The following is a 27,090-nucleotide window of genomic DNA, read 5'->3' on the forward strand; positions in this document are numbered from 1 at the left end:
TAGCATAACATAATCATGCATTTAGCTCGCAATATGCAAACTCCTGCCCTTGGAAGTAATGCTATGTTACAAATACAGCTAGATAGTTACCCAGGGATGCTGAAGTTTGCAGTTTATGTTGCAGTGGGCTGACACATTTCTTAATCCAGCTCTCACAATTTTTGCTCTTGTATTCCTGAGTTTGGAAAGGTGATATAAAACTCTTTAAGTGCAGCCTATGGAGTCGCAAGCACACAATTTTAGCATGTGGAGAAATCCAAAGCTTGATGGGCCTTATGTGCCTTGTTACAGTTGCCAAGCTTGTGGACGGGTTCAGCAAACAGTCAGTTATTCCCCAAACTGTATATATCCTTCACAATACGCAGACCGACTTCCTGGTTCAACCTGGCAAACGTGCAATGAGGGATGATGATGATGATGATGAGGGATCATTTCATGCTCGCCTTTGTTTGTTTCCTCCAAATAAAGTTGTTTAGACAATTTGGCTAAACGGTTGTCTGATTGTCTGACAGCTTGTGTTTCTTGCCCTTCTTGTTATTGTGTTCCCAGGTCTCAGGAATTAACTTGACGAGCGCAGTGTTAACACAACAGATGGATGTGATGGCTAAAACCACAAACACAAATCAAGTTATGATAAACAGCAGCTTTTAAGGTGGGCTGAACAGAGTTTGGAACAGTGAGATGCGAGATATGTTCCTCGTGAGATTCAAAGGTCTAAATGCTGGTGTTTTGTGTAAACTGCATCTGGGATACAAACACATCACGCAGTACTCACAGAGAGTTGAGCGAGCGCAGACCTTGGAAGGCGTCCGAGGCTAACTCTGATATCTGGTTGTTACTCAAGTCTCTGCGAAGAGCGGGGCCAAAGGAAACAAGAGGCAGAGTCAGTATGAAAAGTGAAACACAACACAAACAGGACAGTAACACAGAGTTTTTGTTGGTGGTTGACAGGGTGCAGAGTGAATGTATCTCCTCGTCTACTCACATCCTGCGCAGCTTCTTATAAGGAGAAAAGGCCCCAGCTGGAATCACCTTGATGGCGTTCTGCTCCAGTCGTCTGGAACCAAACATACACACAGACCATTGAGGAGCGACATTAACATTCCCCTATCACAGAGCTATCTCTGCTGTATCCTTGACTGCCGCTCACTCCCGGGGGCTCAGGCTAAGGGGAACGTTTCAAGATAAGGCGCTTTGATGGCCTTTGCCAAAGTCTGCCACGTCTCTCTGATCTTTTGCCCTCTTTAACATGCGTACAGTGAGACGCACACACAAACACGCAAGCAAACACGCCCTTAACTGTCTGGGCAGTGTTCCATTAAGCGCCAGTCTGACTCTGCGTCAGTCAGGCCCGAGCAAACCGAGCCAGGCCAGGGGAGAGAAAGGGAGCGGGAGGGGGCAAACAAAAGAGACCCAAACAACCGTTCTCTAAATATTTCACGTGTTTAGTCACCGTGACAAGAAAGGCGGTGGAACATGAGCTGCAAACCGACCATTCCATTGTGAAACATTTCCCTAAAATGAGTTTGTTTTTCATTTGCTGTTCTCTTCTTTTCTTCAGCACCAGCGTGTTCGACTGGTCGCACAGGGGCACGGCATCGTCAGGTCCAAGTGAAGTCTCAAAGTCATGTCAAAACTGTGTTCAATGTCTTTTTCTTTTTTTTTTTTGACACTAATTCCTTTTGATGGTTAGACCTCATAATTCAATATTCAAGATGTTGGCTATGCAAAGCCTGCACATAGAGCTATTATTTCGTTTTTTCAAGGACTTTACCAAGACGGAACTTGAGATTTCAATGTTTTTGCTCCTGAGTCAAGTCTTAAGAGTTGCGTCTCATGTCTTGAGTCCACATTTTTCTGACTTAAGTTTTCCTCTTTTTTTTTGATGCCGCCCCTTTAGATAGAGATATGATCTGTCTTGTCCTTCAGATTAATCTTTCAATTCTTCCCCCCTCACTCCTTCATTATTTTCTTAAGCAGGGAAGAGCTGCATGACCAGGCTTTCTCATTTCACAGATGTGTGGTTTTATTCCACTGCACAGAGAGAAAGAGAAGTAGTGAAACAGAAAGGTGGAAGGAGACAAAGGAGGAAAATGGAGAGAAGCCCGGTGAAAGAGCGAGAGAAATATCACTGCACTGAGCGCGGATGCGGGAGTTTGTGCGTGCATGTAGCCTTTAGGCATTCAGAGTACAGCAGGTGTGTGTGTGTGTATATGTGTGCCTTACATCTCAGTAATGGTTTCAGGCAGGTTGGTGGGTATTTCTGTCAGTCCCTTCCCTCTGCAGTCCACGATGTTGTTACTGCAGGTGCAGGACTCTGGGCACTGTAACACACTGCAGGAGGAAGATGATGACGACTGGTGACCTACACAGAGACAGAGGGCCAATATTATCCATTGATAATAGTTATGCTTGGTGTAAATCCCAAAGGTGAAGGATATTGAAGCTGACAGAAAATCAAAGTGTGAAGGCAACAAAGGGTGCAGGTGAGAGAGAGATACTGCCCCTTAATGTGACAGTGACCTTGTCTATCTACAGTATTATTTTTAATCTCCTGCTCTGCAGAAAATCTGATGTGGTGTTAAAGCCAAGCCATGCAACGGAAGATGAATACTTGCCTTCGTCCCCATCTTGAAAAGCATGAACAAAAGACAGTGAGAGAAAGCAAACGAGACAAGGATGGGTTCACCACTGTGAAACAGCAAGCGGACGTCAGTCACGAAAGAGGCGACGGAGCAGACACGTCGGCTCAACCTACCTGCGCAGACAAACTCCTTCTTCTGCACCTCGGCCACGTTGTGCCCCCTCAAGTGCGGCGGGGCCATGCATTGCGTGTAAAGACCCAGACGGGGGCGCTGTCGCAGCCACTCAGACAGCCAGGCCACGTGGCAGTCACACTGCAGGTTGTTGGAGTGCAGGCGACTGGGGGGAGGAAAGAGGGAGAAGAGGGGATGTGGCGAGAACAGGTCGGTGGTAGTGGTGGTGGTGGTGGTGGGGGGGGATAATAGATTTGAGGATGGGGGAGACAGGAGCAGGGCGGGAGGAGGAGGGAGAGACGCGAGCACAGATCGATCAATCAATTGTACAAACGGGCAGGGATGAGAGGAATGCTTCCCCTCTGGGCGGATGTGTAGCAAATACTCGGCGGTGCCACTTACAAGGTCCTGAGCTTCGGCATGTGGTTGAAACTGGCCACAGACAGTCGGCTGATGTTGTTGTTGTTGAGGGTGCTGAGGAGAGGAAAGAGCGGAAAACACAGCGGTGTATAGATTCATTGGACTCTTCTGCAGTCACAAGGTTGTTGAACACAGACACAGAGAAGCGCCTGAGTCAGCAACGTAGGGCATGGAAATGGACTCCGCTGAGTGTCATTTAATCAGTGTCATTTCTAACTCTGCTGAGAGGTAAATCCAGACAAATAAACCATCTTTCAATTTAGTTACGACTAAGTGACACTACAAGATTTACCGCTTCCCCCTAAAGACTCTACTAACTAACCACAGTTCTCTTATCAGCTGTTTCACTTGATTAAAACCACCCTCTGTGTTCCTGCTTTTCTCAGACTGCAGGTTACACATCAAATATCTGACATCATGGCAGAAATGACCACAAAATTACCATTTCAGCAAAAGAACTCAATGATATAAAACAAATTATAATTGATCTGAACATAGCATAGGTCCAACACACCAAAAAGGTGCTTTCAATGACATCTCTCAAGGAAAATCGCAAATTGGGGTGAGTTTATAGACTCATAACTCAGCTCAGCACTCTAACTCCTCCTTGTGCATATATTTACATACACATATCCATCATTTTAGCTAGACTTTAATGCTTGCTCCTCATCTAAAATCCTTACTAGCTTTGCCTCACAACACATAAAAAAGAATATCTGTCGCTGAGCTTCTCAGGCTGACTTTAGGGCAGACGAGGGGTTTGAGCAGTAGCACTAACGATTTGGTGATGAATGAGCTGAATGAATCAGAAGATGATAGTGAGTATGTATGAAACTGTCATTTTTCAGGAGCTGCACGGGCGACGCGGTCTTTTAAAGGTCAACGAGGGTATCAGCCGCTCCATGCCCCCCTGCTGCTAGTGTTCATCACTCACCAAAGCTCTGCTGTTGTTAGGTGACTGAATAAACAAGTACTCACAGCACTTCCAGGTCACGCAACGCTCGGAAAGCTCCATCTTCAATACAGCTGATGTGGTTGTAGTCCAACTGGCTGCACACACACACGCACACACACACACAGATAGAAAGAAAGACAGACAAAAGGAAGCTGTTGTAAGATGTGAAAGTGTCTTTCAATATATCTTCAGGTGAAATTCGAGCCAGACAGACAGCTACAGAAGAAGATGCATCAACTGCCCCTGGCCAACTCATCAACAACCTCCCTCTGTCTCCCCTCGCACTCACTCACTTTCTCTCTTGCTTTAGTTCTGTCTCCTGAGCTCATTGTTCTTTGGAGATGTATTTCTCAATGTATTCATCTCTGTATCCATTCCTGCTTCCTGCTCTCTTCTATCTGACGTCTAATTTGTATGCGCTGCTCTTTACCTCCTCTCCCTCTCTCTCCCCCCCTCTCTCTCTCCCTTTCTCAGAACCGCTTTGCAGAAACAATTTAATTAAGACATAAGGACAGTAAATCATGCGCTGTCACCCGCATGCTAATGCACACACACACACACACACGCAGGGGCACACACACTGCCGTGTCCTTTTACAATATTTGCAAGGAATTATATAAAAAAAAATGATGTGATGTGGAAAAGAAAAACACAGGATGCAGCAAAATAGTTGAAAAAATCCATATATCTAGAATTACTGCTGAGCAATTAGTTTACCTGCGAAAATGACCCTCAATTATCTTCAATCATTATTACAATGACCAAGACAAAACAAAGAGAGAAAACAACAGAAATGCCACATGACGGGACATCCGTAGCACACACAAACACACATACAGCTGCTAATGAGCAGCGGTGCCGGTCAATACAGCAAGCAGGAGGCGCATGACATTTAACACAATGAAATATTGATGCACAGGCACATGGGGGTTGTGCACATTTGCTAACACGCTGAAAAGCAAGTGACACATGGGCATGCACACGCACGCCACACTCACATACACGGAAAGCAGTGCAAAAAAAAAAAAAAGTGCCACTTACAGGTTCTTGATCTCCACAGCTCCCCTGAAGGCTTTCCTTGGGACTCCCTGAATCTGGTTCTCGCTGAGATCACTGGACAAGAGAGAGGAAGGGAGAGATGTAGAGAAGAATGGAGAAAGAGAAATAAGGTGGCACAGAGTTAAACCAAGCTGTCAGAGAGCCACTTGCTTTGCAGCACAAGTACTTGATGTAATCACTAAAATGCAGCGGGGGGAACTTCAGAGCCAGACAGATCATCTGCAAAATTGAGTTCCTCGCACACAGAGCAATCCTTCGCCAAATACAATCAGCTGTCTCTATTCATCTCTCAGTGACAGAGAAAAACGCTTCCTCTGACAAGCATCCACGTATCCAGAGCCAGACGCAATTCAATTGTCTGCCTTTGAACATCCATCCAACTCAGGTGCAAGAGGCTAAAAATGCTTAAGGAACCTGTAGGGGGAGCTAGTGACCTCCTCTTCCTTCAGAGTGTTCCGTTCTTCCTCTAATCTCTCCCACTCATCTCTCCTTCGCCCCCACTAATCCCCCTCCTTCCTCTGCTTTTAAGGAGTGAGCGGTGTGTGTGTGTGTGTGTGTGTGTGTGAGTGTGAGGATGAGCGCTGGGGTTTGCGCAGATTTAATTTTCAGCCACTTTCACTAAGCTGCAGCTTGAAAAAACAAAAAAGAAACACAGTAAATTTGCCGCAGTCAGTGTTCATGTTCCTCTTCTCTCGCACAAAGACACTCAAACACAGGAACAGGTGTCTCACATTAAACTAAATCTACCGCTTGCAGCTGAGTGAGAGACATGCTATCTCTGGTGGGTATTGCAATTTGATTTAGTGGAAGACACACACGCTGAAGGATCTGCACGCAAAGAGTTGCATGAAATGAGGTGTTAAGCACGTTCGCAAGCATGCAAATATAAATAAAGTAATGCAAAGGAGAGGTAAGAAAATGAATTCAGCCGTCTGGAGGATGCAGATGCATTATGGGTTGTTAAATGCAGGTACTAAAAAAATAATGATCGGAGAAACATCTCAACATGGAAACAGGACATTTATTTTAATGGTATGTCAGACTGCTTGACAATATATGTGTGTGTGTGTGTGTGTGTGTGTCTGGATGCGCGCGCGTGTCGTCCGCCGCCGAGTTCCAGACAGACTATTTGACCTTTCACCATTGACCTTCCAGCTCTTGACCTCCACCATGCTAATCGGCTAACAGCTAATGCCCAGCCACATTCCTCACATTCCAGTGGGTGCGATCATATAATCAGTGCTGCAGGTGGCATCCATCTCCTGTGTTTACCACCTGCTGCTTCTACACCAACATCTGGAATGATAATTTATCAGACAGGGTGTTTGAAAAGACCTTCAATGGGTGCACACTTACCGTTCGACTAAAATGACAAAACCAGTCCGATTTTGTAACCTTTGGGGTGGGGGCGTGGGCTGGTGTGCATTTTTGACTAGCATCTGAGACAGCAGGGGCACGAAGACCCGATGTAAACAAACTTATTAAAGGACCAGATGTTAGCAGTGGAACTGCATAAGAGGGACCTCACCATTCTGCATCTACACCCACTGATCATGATCTGCAGGTAAATGCTTGACAAGCAAAGTAGCGATCAAGCCTGCAAGAATTACACCTGTGGTAGTTTTTCATCCATAGAAAGCAAAGTCTGTGGCTCTGTTAATACACTACCATTCTAAAGTTAGGAATCTGCTGTTATATTGATTTCTATTTTAACAAAAATAGATAAAAACAGCATCATGTAGACATCAAATATATCATTTACATTTGGAAGAAGAAGAATTAAATGATTAAAACATTCATTTAGTCAAAGTCCCCACAGTGTTGCATGCCAGGGGAGAATACTCCTGCAACCATTTCTTCCTCCAAATACCCTTCGATGTTGAATTTGCTTTGCAGTCCAGAAAAGCGTAAGTGACCCTGGATCAATATTTAACCACAAGAGCACAATTAGGCTCTAAATATTTTGGCAGCCTGTTTTTCTCTGAGCCCTCTGCAGTCGACTCTGGTTAGATTGAAGATGTTTAAACAGTGATTTATCAGTCCACAGTATGTGCAACTAATATTCCAACAGTGCTAGTCCTCGACTAACCTATTTCTATTGTGAAGTTTTAATAATAGCTTTGCTGAAGCAGCACGCCTGTTCAGCTCGTTATTGACATTATTATGCAGTCGGCACAGAGACAAGAACCTGTTCTGAGGTATCTTTGTCTCTTTCCTTTGTCAGTGTGGTTGAACCATCATGCAGTGTTTTGTTTTTGCAAACCCTTCATACAACGTAAGATGTTTTTCTTTGTTGTTGCTGCAACCAAAAAGCCTGAAAGACCATTAAGAAATCTAGAGTGGTCCTCTCAGCAACCTGACTGCACTGAATGAAGCTTTTGGGGAAGACGATTCCAAACTTTTGAATAATGTCAGTGCCACTGTCTAATAAAGGGCAGTGTTAATTTCTGCAAATGTAATCACATTTAAAAAGTAATTCTGATAAGTGCTTCAATAGAACGTAAAGTCATTTGAGGAGCAAGAATCCCAGCCAGTCAAACGTGAAGATTTGCTGCTTTACTATGTTTTGAATCACACTAAATTGGATATCTTTGGATTTTGGACGGTTTGTTGGACAAAACAAGCAGGCTGAAGACATCAACTCCGCTTCTGGGAACGTATGAGGGGCAAAATCAATGTTTGCTGCAGCCCCAGAATGTGTTCGCTGGCTATATGCAGAGAATTCAAGCGACCAACAAATGTAAAATGGAACTTCCTCAGAAATGAAAAAGGAAAGGATTAACAGCTCGTTTCATTTCAGTTGGTTCACATGAACACATGTGCACCTGTAACTGCACACACAGACACACACACACACACACACACACACACAGACAGCAAGTTCACATCATGTTTCAATGCTCTCAGATGCCGAGATCAATCAACATGATCCTGGAATAAGACTTTACAAACAGAGGTAGATGAAAAACAGGCTTTTACACACGTACCCAAAAATACGCAAGTGCTTCTCCTCATCTCCTCATGCATGCACAGACACAGACACACACACACACACACACACACACACACACACACACACACACACACAGACACTCAGCGGCTGGTCTGAATCAAATAGAGTGTATCCTGATACTGTTTTTACAGGACTGGGGGGTTTTTGAAAACAGCCGTGCGCCTTTAACCACTGGAACTCTAAAACCAAATAAACTCTCTGAAAGTGCTCCTTAACCCTACACACACGTACACACACACACACACACACACTAGTCTGCATCCACTTCATCTGCCTATCAGATGTAGAAATAAGTAAAAACTTGTTAATGTGTCATCTGTGAGGAGCTGACAGTTTGACAGTTTGCATGTCTGTGTTTTAAGCTGCACACAGACCTCACTGTGAACGACAGCACATGGTCAGCCTATCCCGGCCTGAGTGTGTTTACACACACACTTAACATGTTCACTTGGGAACCTAAAACTCACTTCTTTGCCACAATTATAGTAATGCAGCTCTGGTAAACACAGAGAGAAGGTAGAGGTTTTAAGTGTGTGATTGGCACACGAGAGAGGAGGAGTTATGCATAAGTGCAGCATCTAAGTGTTTGTGTGTGCGCACAAGTATGTGTGTGTGTGTTTGACATACACATTTATCTTCTGATGCACTGAGATGATTGGAAATTGATATCTCACATCCCTCTGTCCCTGTGATCTACGACACAGCACACGGACGCATGCAAACACACAAACACACACACGTACACAGGCGTAGTACATGCACACACACATGTGATTGGCAGTTTGGGTTAGTTTTGGGGCTCTTAAGGAAGTGCAGGAGGCCACTCTAAATCCTATTCATCACTCAGACCACCGGAGAGAGAGAGAGTCAGAGAGAGAGAGAGAGAATAGAAAGTTCTGGCCTGACTAGGAAATTGACTTCTCTGGGACTTAGGAGTGGATTTTCTTCCTCGGTTTGGCACCAAGGCACTGATTCAATTTCATCTTTAGTTAAATCGTTTGGTAGATGTCCCACCCACCACTTATCCCCTCGTTCTCCCGATATCCTTCTCTGGCTTCCTCTCCCGTCGACCTCTCGTTTTCCATCCTCTTTTGTCTCTCTCTCTCCGGTCTTGTTTTTGGACTTCCCCGAGGTTTAACCCCTCACCTCTGCCCCTGTGCCTAAACCGGGAGGTTACCTTCATTAAAAGAGGCTCCTGCTGAGTCCCAGTTTGTGTGTGCGTGCGTGCAAGTGTGTGTGTGTGTGTGTTTTTGTTTGAGTGGGCCGGAGGTATTAAATCCATACAGGAACTATATCATGAAACACACGCACACACACACACCAGACACACACACAACAGACACAGAGTTGGTGAAAACTGACAACTGACATTAAAGTGACATGATGCAAAATGGGAAAACAGACTTAAACACACACACACTGATGATATACAGTACATGCTCTGCACCAGCTGCTCACAGGTGCAGACGGAAAATCTTGTGTCCCTCTTCACTTTTCACTCTTTTTTTCACCACTCCCTCTCTTTTTCCAGAATAAATCTGACAGTGTATATTCATCACTTTACACAACTACAATGGACCTCACATTTTAGGGAGACACAGAGCTTTTGGAGAATGTTTGCTTTGCTGAACAAGCATTTATGATCAAATAACTTTTTATCGCTGTTCAGCCGCCTGAAACAGAAAAATGTGTAAATGGGAACAACTTAAACAATTACGTTGCTTGAAGACCAAAAGAGGAAGAAGAGGAGATTTAGCAGTTCTCATACTACTTTGCTGTTTGACTGTGGACTTCCTGATGAACATCATGGACGCACATCATTTTCACACCTAACCGCTGTTTTCAGATTGAGCCCGAACTGTGGGGGAAGTCGTCTTTTTCTTCATCTTCTGACTTTCCTTTTTGTCTACTTTTCTCACCTCTGGTGGCCCAGGATGTGTGTGTGTGTGTGTGTGTGTGTGTGTGTGCGTGGCAGAGTCAGGTCTCCAGTGTTAAGAGCTTAGTGCTGCTTTTCTAAAGGGTCTTTTCAGAGTGAGAGGAGCTTTTGACGCCCTGCGTGTCTAAGAAGACCTGGGCATGAAAGAGCAGCACTCAATTCTCACACATGCACCCCTCATCCTTCCCCTCCTCGCCTCTCCCTCTCTCGTTCTCTGTCTCACACACACACACACACCACACACACACACACACACACACACACACACACGCACACTCACCTACTGTTATACAGTTTCTGAACTTCTTTTGTACGCACCCCACTGCCACAAGATTCTTCCCAGGTCCAGCAAACTGGGGGTTCCTGTGGATCTATATACATTTCTGTGTGTGTGTGTGTGTGTGTGTGTGTGTGTGAGGCAGGGTATGGGCCGGGGCTGGCAGAGCAGTAAACTAATCATCTTGTTCAAATCCCTTTCGGAGACCTTAATCCTATTAAGTATAAGAATGTGTGAATGGGCAAAGACGGAGCTGGAAAGAGTCAAAAAAGAAAAAGGAAGAGAAAGTGAGGAAAAGATGCACAGAGGGAGAAAAACGTGAAAGCAGAAGATAAGACGGATACGTAGAGAGAGAGGGAAGGAGTTTTGGTTTTGGTCGAGGGGCGTTTAGGACGGGACAGTCACAGAGAAAGACCAAGACTAAAATGAGACTCTGGGAGTGTGTGTGAGTGTGTGTGTGTGGGTGTGTGTGTGTGGGTGTGTGTGTGTGGATCCTTCAGCTAATTCAGGGAGCAATGCCATGAAGTGGACCCCCAAAGATCACACTTCTGTGAGCAATTAGGAAGAGAAAGACTCCCAAAGAAAGGAGAGGAGATGAGGGGGGGAGAAAAGGAGCGGGAGGAGAGGGAGGAGAGGAGGCTTGCTGAAGACAATGCAGAGGATTATTGAACACACTGGGCCAGGACTGGCACCTGGGAATGTGGAGGAATGTGTGTGTGTGGTGAGTGTGTGTGTGGTGGTGAATCTTTGCTTTTAAAGTGTATCTTGGAAATTTTGGGTGGCAGAATTCGAAAAACTGAGTGTGCACAGCACGATAAAAGAAATCCCACTATTTGCTCATATTATTCAGAATCACACACATCCTCCCACGCACACACACACACACATACACATGTGCTCGCACACACACACACACACGCACACACACACACACACACACACACACATCTTTTCAGCCTCTCTTCAGCCGCTCTCTTCTAAACTAATATTGACTTTGTTCATGAATGACAGATCTGCAGTCTTCCTCCCTCTCCTCCTCTTCCCATCTCATTGTCTGCTTCCCTTATTCGCCATCACGCCTCGCACACATACTTTAAATGCCAGGTAAGAGGGTTGCTATGGTTACTGGACCAGGGTGGACACCTAGGGGACATTTTGACTTGACAGAGAGGATGTCCCCTGTGTGTGTGCGAGTGTGCCTGTCTGGCTACTGGGATGGCAATCTGCCAGAAAAGGTGTGTGTGTCGTGTGTGTGTGTGTGTGTGTGTGTGTGTGTGTGCTGGCCCTGTGAGTTGCAACATAACGCAGTGCTCAGTTTACAAAAGCTCTTGTGGTAGCAGCCGTGTTATTTTTGCTGCTTTGCTAAGGGGTTTTATTTTTTCTTGCTTTATACTTTGAGTACAGACAGGGAAGCCAAGATGATTGCTTGGTAGAAATGATACACTCTGCCTACTGATTTCCTACGTAAATAGCTCCTGCTCTTTCCATTCAGCTACCAATCGTTTATGTAGTGAGCTCTTAACAAAGCCAGCTGCAAGGCGCTCGCCAAACGTGTAGAACGAGCGTCCTGTTGCTGAGGAAACAACGTACTCAGTAGATATTTCTTATCACATCTCCTATATTGCAAGATTAACTGGTGAAATAACAAAGCTGAAAGAATAAAGGTCATGTATGCTGTATGTGTGTGTGTGTACATGCATGTGCAAAACCAGACTGATTACGTCGCTTTCCAGCTCAGGAACAGATTAGTCAGCGGTCTGAGACCATGACATCATCAGAAATGTTTACACGTGTAATTATAGACAAGTGAGGAATACATCTGTTGCACACACACACACACACACACACACAGAGCAGCAATGGACAGCGGCTTGCAGTAATACAGTAATTGCATAGGAGGAGAGCTGAGAAGCACTTAGGAACAGGGACACGGTTTCCCTCCAAACATCTGATGATGATATTTAGATTTAACGCTGCCTCAACAGAAAGGCCGGCCACACCGCGCACCTGTGCTCCTCCAGCTTACATGTTGGAAAACCTTGCTCTTCATCTCTTTCTGTGACAAAGTCAGGATATACTTTTGCAAGGGAAGGGGGGAGTAATATCTAATGCCACAGCTGTAGGAAAACATTTTATCCACTTAGCGCACCGCAGCTGACTGAGCCCTTTGTCAGTGATAACATTCTGATTCTCATGCAGCTCAGTGTGGCAGGCACATGAATGCACTGATCTGCGTAGCCCCCATGCTTATCAGTTTACAGGTACATGCAAACCCTCTCAGTGTCATGCTGAACTTTGTCATTCCAGCAGGTTTTAGTGATGATGGAGCACAGCCCTTCATCGTGAGAAGAGAAAACAAGGGAAGGAATGAGAGTAACTGAGTATGGCAAGTAAACACACATTCGTGTGGCTAAAAGCTGGCAGAAGACCTGTATTTGATTGAACGTTGTCCAAACCAGAGCCCTAGACTTACAGCGTTTCAAAACTACTGGAAAATGAAGAGTGGAATTATGTATCTAAAGTAGGAATTCATAAGACTACAAGAGTTTCCCTGACATCTTTGTGCTTTTGGAAATATTTTCTAAGCAAATTGCATGGTTTGCATGAGCTGCATTTGTCATTCTTGAATAAATCCTATCTCATACAGTGACAAATAAGTGCCCATTGGCCAAGAGCTCTACAATGATCGGCCCACGAGGTCATGCTAGTGAGCTTAGCTAACATAAACCATTACAGAATAAATTAGCATCTATCTCTACTCTAATAGCTCAAGGTCAATCTACACTCAAGCTGCAATGACTAGTTGGTTAAAAACTCCCGACCAGTCCAGTAAAAATTAGCCTAAAACACCATTCCAAGGCTTACCTAAAGTTAATCTATAGCTGTTCTTGAACTATTTGGAGTACGTGCATGGTTTTGGTTTCTTTTGAAAGGTAACACTCTGAATTTTTTAGCAAAAAAAAAAAAGAAGCTTGTAAATGACCATATCTGGTTAACAATGGGATCACAGCATGAAACCCTACCCTAGTCCAGATTCAATAAAAACTGACAACAATACCACAGAAACTGAACATTTTCATGTTTTCTCTAATGGTAAATTGAGACGTTCTCCAAAAAAACAAAAAAACAAAATGTACTATATATTTATCAACATAAATATTTAGATTTTTATTCATGAAAGAACAATTTGGGCCATCTACATTCATATTTAAGGTAGATATATTTTTGCCATATCTTGATATTGAGGCCATTTACTATATCTATCATTTCAAATTGTATGTTATACTCCTATTATCACTGAAATCCTTGATTTGAGGTGTGCGGAGTTGTAAATAACCCACTAAAGTTGCATGTGGCCTGTTCTGAATTTCATTGGCTATTCGAAGTGTCAGTCATCTGCAAAATTGCCTGTGATTGGCTCAGGCTTCCCATGAAAGAAGAGAAGGAGGCCCTTCTGTTCAACTCAGACTGTTATGGGCTTCTCGGGTTGCTAGCTTCCTAACGGTGTTCAATATGAGTATAAATGTAGCGTTTGTGTCACTAGACAGAAAGAACAATAAACAACAAGAAATGCGCCTATGGCCCACTGGTGGGCCTTTGTAACTGTGAGGGGTTTTTATAGATTGGTCGTTCAAAAGATAATTAATCAGCAACAATTTTAATAATTGTTAAAATAAGAAGAATAATATTGTTCTGTTAAGTTTGGAAAATGAAAGATGATCGGCAAAATTTGAACAAGAAAGATACTGTATAGTGACGACTAAACATAATACAAATACACTAAATTAGCTGTTCACGCATACCCACATGCTAACCCATACGCTTTGAGCACCCTCTGGTGGTCTATTTGGGTTTAACCTCTTCCCAGAGCGTAGTCAGACACAGAGGAAAGCAATTCTTTCCTCATCCTCTTTTGATATTTTAAGCACAGAGGATCCCTCCGTTTATTCCACCCAGTCCATACTTCTTACATTTCTCTTCCTTCTGGGCGTTTCCCTCCCTCACACCTCTCATCTTAAATCCTTCTTTTCCCCCTTTTCTTTTCCTCCCCTCTTTCCTCTCTCTCTCCCTTTTTCTCCCTCCCTCTCTCCCACACCCTCTCCACCCTCCACCGCCCTCCTTTGCCCTGCTCCCTGTGTAATGAGTCTAATCCATCAGCCAGACAGTATTAATCGTATTCCGATAGCAGTGTGTTCACTTGCTGCTCGCTGCTGTCTCCGTCTCTACGAGTCAATAACCCCAGCTCTAACACCTACACACTGCCTATGACAGATAGGCTGTGTGAGTGTGTGTGTGTGCGTGTGTGTGTGTGAATTTTAAAACCAGCTCAGCACTGTGACCAAATTTATTGCAGTCTTTGCCTGGAAGAGCGTCCAAAACACACAAGAGATGTAGACACAGACACACACACCACAGCTAAAATGACCACCGCTGGATGTGATGCCAGACCACTTGGTTGCCACAAACTCTTGGTCAGTGACATCATATCCTTTTCCTGTTTGCCTCTTACATTGCCTTACAATAATAAATAGAATAGATAAATAGAAAGTGACAGCACATGGACGCGTGTCTGGGTCTATTTGTGTGTGTGTGTGTGTGTGTGTGTGTGTGCTTCAGTCTGCATATGCCTTGCCAGGTCAGAAAGCTTTTCACCCACGTCTTTGACCTGATCTGCCACAAACTCCATGACCCACTAAGTTGAAGCAGCCTCCTCCCTTCGTGTCTGCCTCCTTTCCATTTAAAAATCCCAACGTCTGACAAACCCCCCCCCCCCACTACAGGATAATGTATCAATCTGGCGCCCAACGATCCTTTGTCATTTTCAGACTTAGCTTTTCCATCTATTTTTCTCCCCAACAATTCGCTTCATCCATCAATCGCTGCACTATTCTCCTGATCGCTCAATCATTGCATCACCCTTTTCATCCATCAATCATTCATTCCTCCTATTCATCTGTCACGCGGTGCCGCCAGGCGACCAGAAGCGGCGGACTAGAAGTAAAACATTTAACTTTGGGGAGAGAGCGGAGAGACAGTGTGAGCGAACATGTCATCCTGTATGTGCCTTATATTAGTCTGATTCACGCCTTTAAATCGAATTCATTAAAAGCTAACAGCCCATCTGCTGTTCCGCGTGGCTCGATGCGGAAAATAAACCAGAGACGCCATCAAAATAAACAACTAAACAGCTCATAAACAATTTAACAACTATGAAATAAAGAGGTCAGTTTTTTTCCCCTCCAACAACATTTGCAGTGTGATTGACAGCTGAACCACAGATGAGACGGTTTGTGGTCGGGGAGAGTGTGTTTGTACAGGAATGAGGAGTTATGTAGTGCATCAGTGGAAAGAGGCATAAAGTGTGTGTGCGTGTGTGTGTGTGTGCGTGTGTGTGTGTGTGTGTGCAGCAGAGGACCGCAGTGGCGATGACTTACTCACCCTGGTGTCATTATTCACAGTTTACAAACCATGACAAGACAGGCCGAGACAATCACACACACACACACACACACAGAGAGAGAGAGAGAGTTCTGTTTCCATCACTCAAATTTAAGGATTTACATTATGGCGACTTGCATTTTGCCCCAGAAGGAAGGCGAGACCCTAAAATGTGACTGTATAAACACATTTATGTCCTCACAACATGAGTAATACACACACACACACGCACATCCAGACACAAACACACACACACACCTCTTCATTCAGCACTTTGTGCGGTTTTGCCTTTCCTTCCCCATGTTTACCCAGCAGTTTGGACTGACATGTCGGTGAGGCCTCTTCATGCATACATGCACAAAGAAGACGCACAGACAGACAGAAGGAGTGATTGACAGACAGACAGATAAATACATACTACTAATTTGTAGGGAAGCATGTAATCACTGCTCCCTGGTGGTGTTTTTTCTCATGTGTGGAGCTTCACGTCTGGCACGGGAAGTGTAAGGAGGGAGCTCACATCCAGACTTCTGCCTGTGGTCACGTTTAAGGAACCAAAGCACTTTTGTCAAGTTTATGTTGGTTTGAGTTAAATATTAATAAAATAAACACATCGCCCTCACGCCTCGGCTCGCATTTGACCTTGAAGCGTTTTCACAGCCGAAACAAGACCATAAAAAAGTCATGTTTTTGTTGCTACTGTGAAAGCAGATATTGTCAGAAAACAAATGAAATACCTTGTAAATTAATATTTCACTGAAACTTTTAATATCATCAGTTTTGCGACTTGGCAGATAAGTCAATGAACATTTTCTCATTATTTTAATAGGAAACATGATTTGGGTTATTCAGAAAATGTTTGCTGTTGTAAATTAGTGGTACATAATTGTAATTTTGGAGAGACAGTGTTGGTGAAAACAAGGGCTGCAAATAATGACTATTATGGATTTATCTCTATAGAAATGGCCATCACAAATTCCCAGAGCTCAAACTTCTATTTTTTAATTCACATGTCTTGTTCAGTCCAACAGTCCAAAACAGAAAATAATTCAGTTTACGATACAGTCATAGAGAAATTAAGTTTTGCTTAAAAATCAGACATTTTAACAAACAAAAGTTTTTTTTTTTCCAGCTTTGGTCCATACACACTGGTAAATATTGTATTCCTCCTTCATTCATTTTGCCTTGATCTATTGGTCAGTGGAAGCATCTAACAGTGAGAAGCAAAAGAAATGATGTCAGGCTCTGCAATGTCATTTGCTTATTCCAAAGGTGTTTTAATAAGCTTCTCTAGCATTTTGTTCTTTTTTATATTTCCGTATATTATATGCTAATTCAAAATGCACATGAACGCAGGTGGATGGATCCGTTTATACACAAGGTGAGGGAGAGAGAGGTCGGTTCAATAGTCGCAAAGACAGATCACATTTCTCCCGTCAGGCTCTATTAGGGTGTGTATCAGTGTGTGTATGTTGGAGACAGAAAGTGTTTCCTCCCCTGAGGCCTCTCACTTGAACTCAGTGTGAGAGTGAACCTCTTGTCAATCGTCTGCTCGGGGGCTGTTTAGGGAAATGAGGGATTCATCAGTCAGCCGCTCGGCTCTGGGAGGGCGACAAGGCCGCGACAGTTTACAGTATCTGACCCAACACCTGCACAATGCTTTTAGACCGGAGAGAGAGAGGTGGGGGAGAGAGAGGTCAGGGGGAGGAGAGGAAGCTGGAGGGGAGGACAAAAAGATGGCAGAACAACATTTGTTGCCATCAGAAAGAAATCCAAGCACCATTCAGATAAATAAAGAACAAATTGGCAGAAAGGCATAGTTTCTGCTTTCTTTTATCACCAGTCCACCTCCTCCTCTCTCTCTTTCTCTTGCTCCAAACCTATTCAAGATGTCTCCAGAGCCCCCCCACCCACCTCAGCTCACCTCCCCCACCCCTCTGTTTGCCAGCTCCTGGCAATCGCAGGCTAGCTGAAATATTCCTCTTCAAATAGTTTCTCTCCGTCAATGTTGTCTTTCTTTCTTTCACCACCGTAGAGGCTCGGGTCGCACACACTTGTCACTCTGGACCAGCTGTCCTGCACCATCTGTCCACTGTCCGCTCAGCACACACACACACACACACACAGACGCATGCACACACACACACACACGCAAACACGCACTGCAACTCTGGCGCTAAAATGCGGCAGTTACTGGCAAAGACGCCATGCCGGAGCACAATTTACGTTTATTGGGCTGTGTCAAAATAAATACAATATCTGACAATGATCGGAGAAAAACAAAGAGTGAGGGGGTGAGAGGCAAAGGAGAGGCGCGGAGAAAAAAAGAGAGCAAACACTTCCAAACAAAAGCCGAGATCCATTTCCACATGGCCAACAGTGAATATGAGAAGTCATGCATAATCTGGACTACTTGTACGCTGTCTTGATTGGTTGTTGGGGCTTTTTGTGTTGGCCTAAACACCATATGTGTGAGCAAAATTAGTGTGTGCGTGTGTGTGCTGCATTCCTATGAGCAGTGGGTTGGAGAGACGGACCATGAAAGCAAACAGTGTTGGCCATTAAGTCTCCTGGACACCAGCCAGACGGCACACATGCATCATGCATACACACATTGCAAATACACGCGTGCACGCACACACATGCATACGCAAGTGCCATCAATTAAAAACAGTATCAGTATTGGTGACTGGATTTAAAGGGATTGAGTCGCAGTGATTTTATGTTCATTAAAAGAAATTTGTGAATGTTTATCACTGAAGTCTGAACTTGTTCGGTGGATTTCCCTGGTTCAGTTTGATCGAGCGGCCTCAGCCCGAGACCTTTGTTGTCATGTCACCCCACAAAAGCAAAAAGTTAAAAATGTATTACATAAAAAGACCTCTCAAGCCATGAATATATTTATCTAAATCTTTTTTTCCCACTGGTTGACATGACGTGGTGGAAAATATGTACACTAAGTGCATCTACTCAAGCAGAGTAATAAAGAACAATTTTCATGTACTTTACATGAGTACTGCATTTCAGAGGTAAATATTAATACTGCAATACTGCACTACATTTATCTGACAGCTGTCGATACTGTCTGCTTCATAAATTCAGAGTTATACACAAAACATTTGATTATTTAATCATATATGATCCGTTTTTTATAGATTAAATTGCTAGTCAGCATGTAAAGTATTTAAAATTAGCTCCATGTTTCTTATATGTGTATGCATCACTAATAAAAATCTAATAACATAAAATATGATCATACAGCAGTGACAGCAGCCATTCTGCTGCATATTGAATACTTTTACTGTTGAGACAATTTGCTCATAGTACTTTGAGTTTGGTACAAGGCAGGGCTTGTGGTAATGGAGTGTTATGTTATAGTGATGGTACTTTTACTTTAGTGAAAGTCTGGATACTTCTTCCACCACTGTTTTGACTGCCAGCACAAGCAAATGTTAAGGTATTTGCCATCTAAGCTGCCACCGTTGTCCATGCAGTATCCCATGCCCCCTGCTCAACTTCAACAAAACACAAGAATCAACACTGAAAATCAGGACGCTGATAAGTTTGTGTGATTGTTGTGTTATTTTCTTTTGATCACATCCAAAAAGGCAGCTCCCCCGTGAAACCACACAACACCGTCTTTACGGTGTTTGATCACACACCAGCCGAGGCCTTATTTAGTGCAGCACGTTGAACTTCCACTGGACAAGTTCAGACATTTCAGCTAACAGGCTGAGAGCTCAGTTCAGACCTGAGCGATGCCACCAACCGCGGCACAACACCAGCTGGTCTAAATCCGACCCTCCGCTCTACAATGTCCACGATGAGGTTTGTGTCCCAAATATAGAGAATATGTGCAGGTCAGAGCTTGATGAGTGACTTTAGACAGGATACATTCCAGCGGAGGGGACGTAGGGGGCGCTATGTGAGCAACAACACCAACACATCGGACAGCTTTTTGAAGGCTACCGCTCTTAGCTAAATTAGATTAGCAGAGTGTGTGTGTGTATGTGTGTTTGTGGGTGCACCAGGAGTGTCATATTAGTTGGTAATGCATTGAGCAGCTGTGACACACACACACACACACACACACACACACACACACACAAAGATACCAACACACTTGCATACACATAAACTGATTAACATTAGCAGAATACCAAACTCCAGCCCTGACCTCTAAGAGATTGATTGAGACAGCGACTGTTTTTAAATGCATATGTGTGTGGGTGCGTGTGTACGTGCGTGTGTGTGTGTGTGTGTGTGTGTGTGTGTATGTAAATGTGCAACAGCGACACACAGCATTCAATGTGTGTGTGTGTAATGGAAGAAGTGGACTGATGTAATGAGGCTGTAATAAGGCTGAAGCTTAATCCTGGTGAAGACAGACATAGACCTCTCACCCCTGCCTACACACACACATGCACACACACACACGCAAAAACATGCACGCACGCACGCACACACACACACATGCACACGCACACACACAAATTTTACACTTTTTTCTCTCCTGTCATATGCGTCAATCCCCTCCCTTCTTGTTTCCCTCTCACGTTTCTCCTTCCTTTTACCTTTCTCTTCCTTCCACCCTTCCCATTTCCTTACTTCCTTCCCTTCTCTTTGCTTCTTTTCCTCTGCCATTCCCTCCTCTTTTTTCATTCTTTCCCTTTTTGTTCCATTTTTCCTACCTATTCACTTTCCCTCCTCCTCTTCTTATTCCTTTCTACCTCCCCACTCATTTCCTACTTCCTATTTTCCTTCTTTCCACCTTTCTCTGTTTCCTTCCTCCTCTCCTCACATTTCCTTACCCGCTCTTTCTCCTTCCTTCATTCTACTGGTCATTTACTTGATTCTTTTTGCAGTCACTTAGACCCCCTTTCCCTCTATCTCACTTAGCCTCTTTCATTCCTCCCTTTTACTTTCTCCTCCCCCTTTCCTTTCCTCCCTCCTTGTTCCCTTCTTTAGGTCCTCTCTCCTACCATTTCCTTTCCCAATCTATTCTCTTCCTTCTGCTCCCTCCATTCCTTCCTCCGCCCTTCTCCTTGTCTCTCAGTGAATACCAAAGAGGACGCGCATGCTTCCTTTAAGTCCTCCACATTAAGCAGGGCAATAAAATACCACCACACACATGCAACCACCCACCCCCCCACACACACGCACCAACCCAACACACACACTCACACATAGACACACACAAACAAGTGTGTAGTTAAAGAAGACGAGCTACTGTGGTTTCTACCAAATAGTCTCGATCTATTTCATGGTCCAGACACACATTTCCCACCACAATTTATTGTCCTGAGGTGGTCAGGGCAGGCACACACACACACACACACACACACACACACACATACACAAATATAAAGAATATAAAAAGTATCCTAGTTCCGTGTGATATTGTCACATCTGAGCCTGTGGACCTTTTAATCTATTCTTTTCTTTTCCTGAGAATGACGTAGAACGTGGTAAAAACCACAAAATCACTCAAAGTGTTTGCCCAGAGAACAAGGCAACGTCCATTTATGTTGTCGGTTACTTAGCGACCGTTTAACCACTTGAACACCAATCGTATTGCATACTCAACTTCCCATGTCCACAAAGCAACCTCATGAGTTCTGTTTGAAAGCAGCATAACTTTTTCCCAGGAATAAGTCCTCTGTAGCTCAGTGAGTGATGCGTTTGATGTGTCCAGCAGCGGTTTGTTTGGAATAAACTGAAGAACCACGGTGGCAGACGACAAACAAAAAGTGTGTGACCTACAGGGTTGCCAGGTTCAAAGCTTGGCGAAACTGGGCAAAATGCACAGGCTAGATTTTGTGGCATATTATTTACAGAATGGTTTTCGACCATTTCGAAACATCTGACTGCATTGAAAAACCACACAGTCCCCAAAAAACTGTGTGGTTCTATTGACCCACAGAAAACTGCACCAACAGAGAATGCAATGCAACGACGCCCCCACACTGGCTAATTGACTGCTTGATTGACAGGTGACCAGCAGGACCTGCAACACAGAAATGACTGCCTGCATAAAAAACTCACAAGATCACCACTTGAACGCAGCACAGACCACTTTCGAGGAAAGTGGTGCAACCTTAACCACATTGGTTATATTCATCGTGCCAGTGGCAGTGGGGCTGGTAGTAGCGGACTGGAGAGGTCGGCGTTGTGACATTGTTTCTTTTTACCACAGGGGTCTTGGGAGGCCCCAGTTGAGGCCATAGTGAGGTGCTGGAGCGGGCTGCCTGACTAGAAAGAGAGCACTCTAACCACTGACAGGCAGCACTTGAGACAGGCCTGGGAGTGCAGGGGTCCTACTGAGCTATTGTCACCCACCACACAGGTTAACAAGACACTGCACCAGCCTCTAACCTCTGTCTTTCACGGCTCGCGCACTTTGTCCTCTTTTGTCGGCCTCGCTCTCACACGCACACCCGCATACATGCTCCCCCATAACCTTTTATCTATTTTAATTTTTCTCTCTGCGCCGTTCCTGCCTCCAATTTCTCTTTTTACAGATAAAGGAGAGAAGACAGAGCAGTGAATAAGAAAACAATTCACTAGTGAGGAAATAAAGGAGCGATTTCTCACCTCCAATAATGACTTTATTCCCCTTACACGTTTCTTTTTTTTATTGAATTACGCTCTTCCTTTTTATTCTGCTCATCACCCATTTATATCTCTCTGTCCGACCCTCATCTCGCTCTCTCTCTCGCTCCTCTTCCTTTCTTTGTATGTCTCTCACTCTCCCTCTCTAGTGTATACAACCATTCATAACTCTAGGTTATCATTTCAAAAGGCTTTCAATTCGAGCTCCTTACAGAGTAGACAGTATAAAGAGGCTGCTCCGGGGCGAGCATGCACCGACACGCGCGCGCACACACACACAAGTGGACACATGCAAAACAAACATACAGCAGGACTAACCGCACATGTAAACAAAGTCGACAGGAGACACACATGCATATTATCATGCAAACTCTTCTTAGATGAAAACACACACACACACACACACCCTGTTCTTCTCAGGTAAATATACGGATGCTAAGTGATATCTAAGAGACACCAGTAATTACACACACACACACACACACACACACACACACACACACACACACACACACAAAAACAGCGAGGGAGGGAAATCCCTGACTGCTGAGTTTATTATTCTGTGTTGACTCCATAGAAATAAGCCTTTTTTCCCCCTTTACAACCTCTGCTGTCCTCTTTCTTCTTCACTCGTCTTTAGTCTCTCTTCCTCTTCTCTCTCTCTTCATTTTCTTGTCTGTCTGAGTCTTGTCTGTCAGTCACGCCTGGCTGCCATTCTGTCATCAGTCCCTGTTGCTCTTTCTCTAAAAGCTCTTAGCTGCCCTCAGGGCTCAACTTATAATATTACAGTACACCTCAAATCCCTCTCTCTCTGTCTTTTTGACTTTCTTTCTCTCTCACACACACACAGACATGCACACACACACTAATACACTAATGGAAGAAAGACGTACAATAGCAGCACTAAGTGAGCAAAGAGCCACTGGACACAGAAAAAGGGAGCATCTTAAAGAGCCCTTTGGGTCTCTCTCTCTCTGTCTGTCACACATAAATAGCAGCTGTGGTCGGATTAACGTCTTGGACCTCTGGCCAGATCAATAAGCTCTATGATGCATGTGTGCAAATGGTAATGTGTTAAAATGACCTTGAATTAATGAGCGTTTTGGGGGGTAATTAGGAAACAATGGTTGCTGGGAAAATGATTGGAGTTTTACAACAAGCTGGAATGCGTGGTCAGATCTGTCACACTTGGTCGTCTCTGCTGCTTATTTTGTATTTCCGTTTAATACTAATGGATCCCAGGGAGATTAGTATCAGCTGGACTAGCTAATAGGAATCCTAACAAAGCAGAAAGCATCACGCTGACTGAATATTAACGCAACAGCCAGACAAAAACAGAGAAGTGTACACACGCACATTTAAAAGCAGCCTCAATCAACCCAAAGAACAAAGTGATTTCTCTGCACTGCAGCATGCTGCATACTGTGTATGCATGAGAGGCTGTGCATCTGTGTGTGTGTGTGTGTGTGTGTGTGTGTGTGTGTGTGCAAACCGCATAATAGTGAACTGTATCATACCTTAACCATGGGAAATACCCACTGCACGTTTCAATTATGTACATGTGCGTGTTTGTGTTTAGGTGCGGGTGTGTGTGTGTATGTGCATGCATAAGCGTGGCGGGGCGTTCGGAACTGCTCTATTGATGAGAGAATGAAGTCATTTTTCAATGTGGGGTTAAGCGCTGCATTATTGCCGCCTCATTTGGCTCCTGTGGGCCACCATAGCCCTCCCGTCTGGTTTCCATGGCACAGAGAGAGAACAGAGAGGGGAATGTCCCTGCTTACCAGACTGCAAGTTCATCCATCAGCTCACACACACACACACACACACACACGCACATGCATGCACACGAACGCACACACACACGCACGGGGCAGGCAATAAGGGCTTATCCCACTCACAGTCAACTTTCCCACAAAGTTGCAACAAATCAAGAGCAGCAGCGCTAAGTCTCCTAAAGCCAGCCAATATCACATTATACGCTAGTTGTGCTCGGGTATACAGAGCTACACAGAGTGGTGTGCTACTGTAAAACCAACTCGCCTAAAAGGATAGAGTTTCTGCTACTGCTACAGTCCATGCAGTCCACAAGGGGCTCGATTGTAAACGAAGGAAATCTTAAAGAGTCCATAATGCTGCTGAAGGGAAACAGTTTAATTTCTCAGTAGTCTTGTGTTTACTGCCGAGTTTCCTGCCTTGCATATAAGTGTGTGTGCGTGTGCGTGTGTGTGCTTTGTGTGACTGGTCTGAGATTTGTCCTGCATTGAGCAACATAAGCGTGTACGAGTTCACAAACACTGTAGGGATTGTCTGCAGTAATGGGATGGGATGAGCAGGCTCAATGTGCACATGCACCTTTGTATGTGTGTGTGGGTGTGTGTGTGTGGTGGTGGTGATTGGGGGGGGGGTTTGTATGTTGGCTGTTTGAACAAGCGCTGAACGTGAGCCAACCATGTCAGTGAGCATTGTCAGTTCACATAATAACTACATTCCTCTGGTGATATCATACAGAGCGGACAGGGATCAGCTTCACTGTAAAGCCAGAGAGAGATGGATGAACTGTCCTCATTCATTCATGTAAACTTTGCCAATTTTCTTGTGCTTAACAGGATTCAGTAAAAACATCCTGCAAGCCAGGTCCTTCTTTCACTTCCCCTCTTTCTTTCTTTTAATCCCGCTGAGGTTGAGTCTCTCTCCTTTGCTCAGTTTACTGTAAACATCTCCATGTATCACTGTCATATCAGCGCATTCATCTCCTATAGAGGGCCAGCGTCCCCGCAGTGCACCATTCACCCTCATTCACGCACTCACGCTGAGCACAGGGCGCATTCACACGCGCACGCACGAGCACGCACGCATCTATGTATGCATACATGTGCACAGCCGCGCACACATTAACTCCTGCTACCTATTGAGCTCCAGCCTGTGTGACGTTCTTGTTTTTTAGAATCCATTTATCACGCCGACACAAAGGAATATGAGAACGCGCACAAAATGCAACTCTGCATGCACACATACACTCAAGCTGTTAAACACAGTATATCACAGTGCACGGTGCTTAATCATTAATGACAAATCTAACACATGTCATTCGTCACGCTGGATGACCTTCCGTTTTGAGAAGATGGATTAACCAATGAAATTCTATTCTAAAAGCCTCCAAACTGCCTTATATCTCTACTTACTGTTAATACACTTCACAGTAATACTTCCACATCAGCACTGTTTCAGCACATGTACTTAGAGATAGCATAACCAAGATGTAGCACAATCATTGAATTCAGACATTTGGGGACCTTTCTGAGAACACTTGAGAGTACTTATGTCCTTTGAACAGTTATGTAGAGGCTTCCACCTCCCAGCTACTCATTTCTCCAAATACTCACCACAGGTCAGACACATCGTAAGTACATTTCAGGGAGGAAACTCGACTCCCCTGAAGACCCTCCCAATTGCCAAAATTCTGAAAGACATCAAACACCCCAGAGGCATCTTTTCCTCAGCATTGAACAGAGTTTTGGCCTTCACAGAGACTAAACCCCAAAGCACTAATTTGAAGACAGCGAATGGGAATCACTGTGTGGAAAGGCACCGAACATCTCATATGACAGCGACCCTCAGCTTTTGCAGTTCAGCATTATCCACAGAGCCTATTCTGCACCAGAAAGGCTCTTTAGGATCAATGAATCAATTTCAGATCACATGTTCTGGAAATGTAATAAATTAAATCACTATTGTGGTCCAATATTGGAAATACTTACAGAGATTATTGGGTTTGGGTTCCCCTGTTCACCTAAACTAGCCCTGCTAAGGCAACATATCTGACGTCCCTCTTGCCAAAGCTAACAATCTGTGGTTTATGAAGCTGGCCATGATTACTGGTAATACATGGATTGCTTTGTTATGGAAAAGTGCACATTCTCCTCCTGTCTCCATGTTGCTTAAAGAAAGGAAAAAATACGCTCAACATCTCTACTCAATGCAATTATACCACACTTGACCTTATATGTTCCTCATTCATCATGGCGATACTATGACACGCTGCAGCAAAAAGATCTCAATTGTGGTTCCTTCATTCTCTTTGTAGATTTTACAGATTTAATCTCTGAAGTGAATTCAAATCACGTTTTATTTATAAAAGCCACAAATGACAAATTTGTCTCAGAGCAACATATGACCCTCCGTCCTTAGAGCAAATCAGATGAGGAGAAACTTCACCAAAAAGCAAACTTTGGCAGAAAAAAAGAGATGTATGTGCTGTTTTTAAGTACTTAATGAATATGTTTCGGGAGAGTAAAAGAGTTTCAGGCAAAGTAAAAAAAGCGTCTGGTGCCCTGGTGGCCTTGGGGTTGAGGTGCTGGCCATGAACCGGCTCATGACCTTTGTCACATGTCACTCCCCTTTTCTCGCCTCTCATTTCCTCCATATATAGTCGGCTATAAAGGATCAAAAACAACTACTCCCATTCTGACCTCGACCAGAAAACCTTCACTGCACCATGATTTCTTTCTATTAATTTTAACTGTTGGTTGCCTGGCTTGTTCAGCTATTTTTTAGCGTGTCTGGTTGTATCTTCTTTGCCTCTCTTAAACACACAGTATGTTACGTTGTTGTTATTTGATG

General features: G+C 44.2%; 1 protein-coding gene across 3 annotated transcripts in view; it reads right to left on the reverse strand.

Moving 5' to 3' along the window:
• slit2 (slit homolog 2 (Drosophila)) overlaps positions 1-27,090 on the reverse strand; it is an 86,457-nt gene that overhangs the window by 26,099 nt on the left and 33,268 nt on the right. For all 3 annotated transcript variants that reach the window (XM_041965199.1, XM_041965191.1, XM_041965208.1), the window contains exons 5-11: positions 5,173-5,244; positions 4,155-4,226; positions 3,159-3,230; positions 2,759-2,922; positions 2,227-2,365; positions 986-1,057; positions 776-847 (exon numbers count right to left, since the gene is read on the reverse strand). In XM_041965199.1, coding sequence (XP_041821133.1) covers positions 776-847; positions 986-1,057; positions 2,227-2,365; positions 2,759-2,922; positions 3,159-3,230; positions 4,155-4,226; positions 5,173-5,244 — 663 coding nt within the window. The remainder of the gene's footprint in view (positions 1-775; positions 848-985; positions 1,058-2,226; positions 2,366-2,758; positions 2,923-3,158; positions 3,231-4,154; positions 4,227-5,172; positions 5,245-27,090) is intronic.

Source organism: Chelmon rostratus, chromosome 3, assembly GCF_017976325.1.
Source record: "Chelmon rostratus isolate fCheRos1 chromosome 3, fCheRos1.pri, whole genome shotgun sequence".
In the NCBI taxonomy this organism is placed as follows: domain Eukaryota; kingdom Metazoa; phylum Chordata; class Actinopteri; order Chaetodontiformes; family Chaetodontidae; genus Chelmon; species Chelmon rostratus.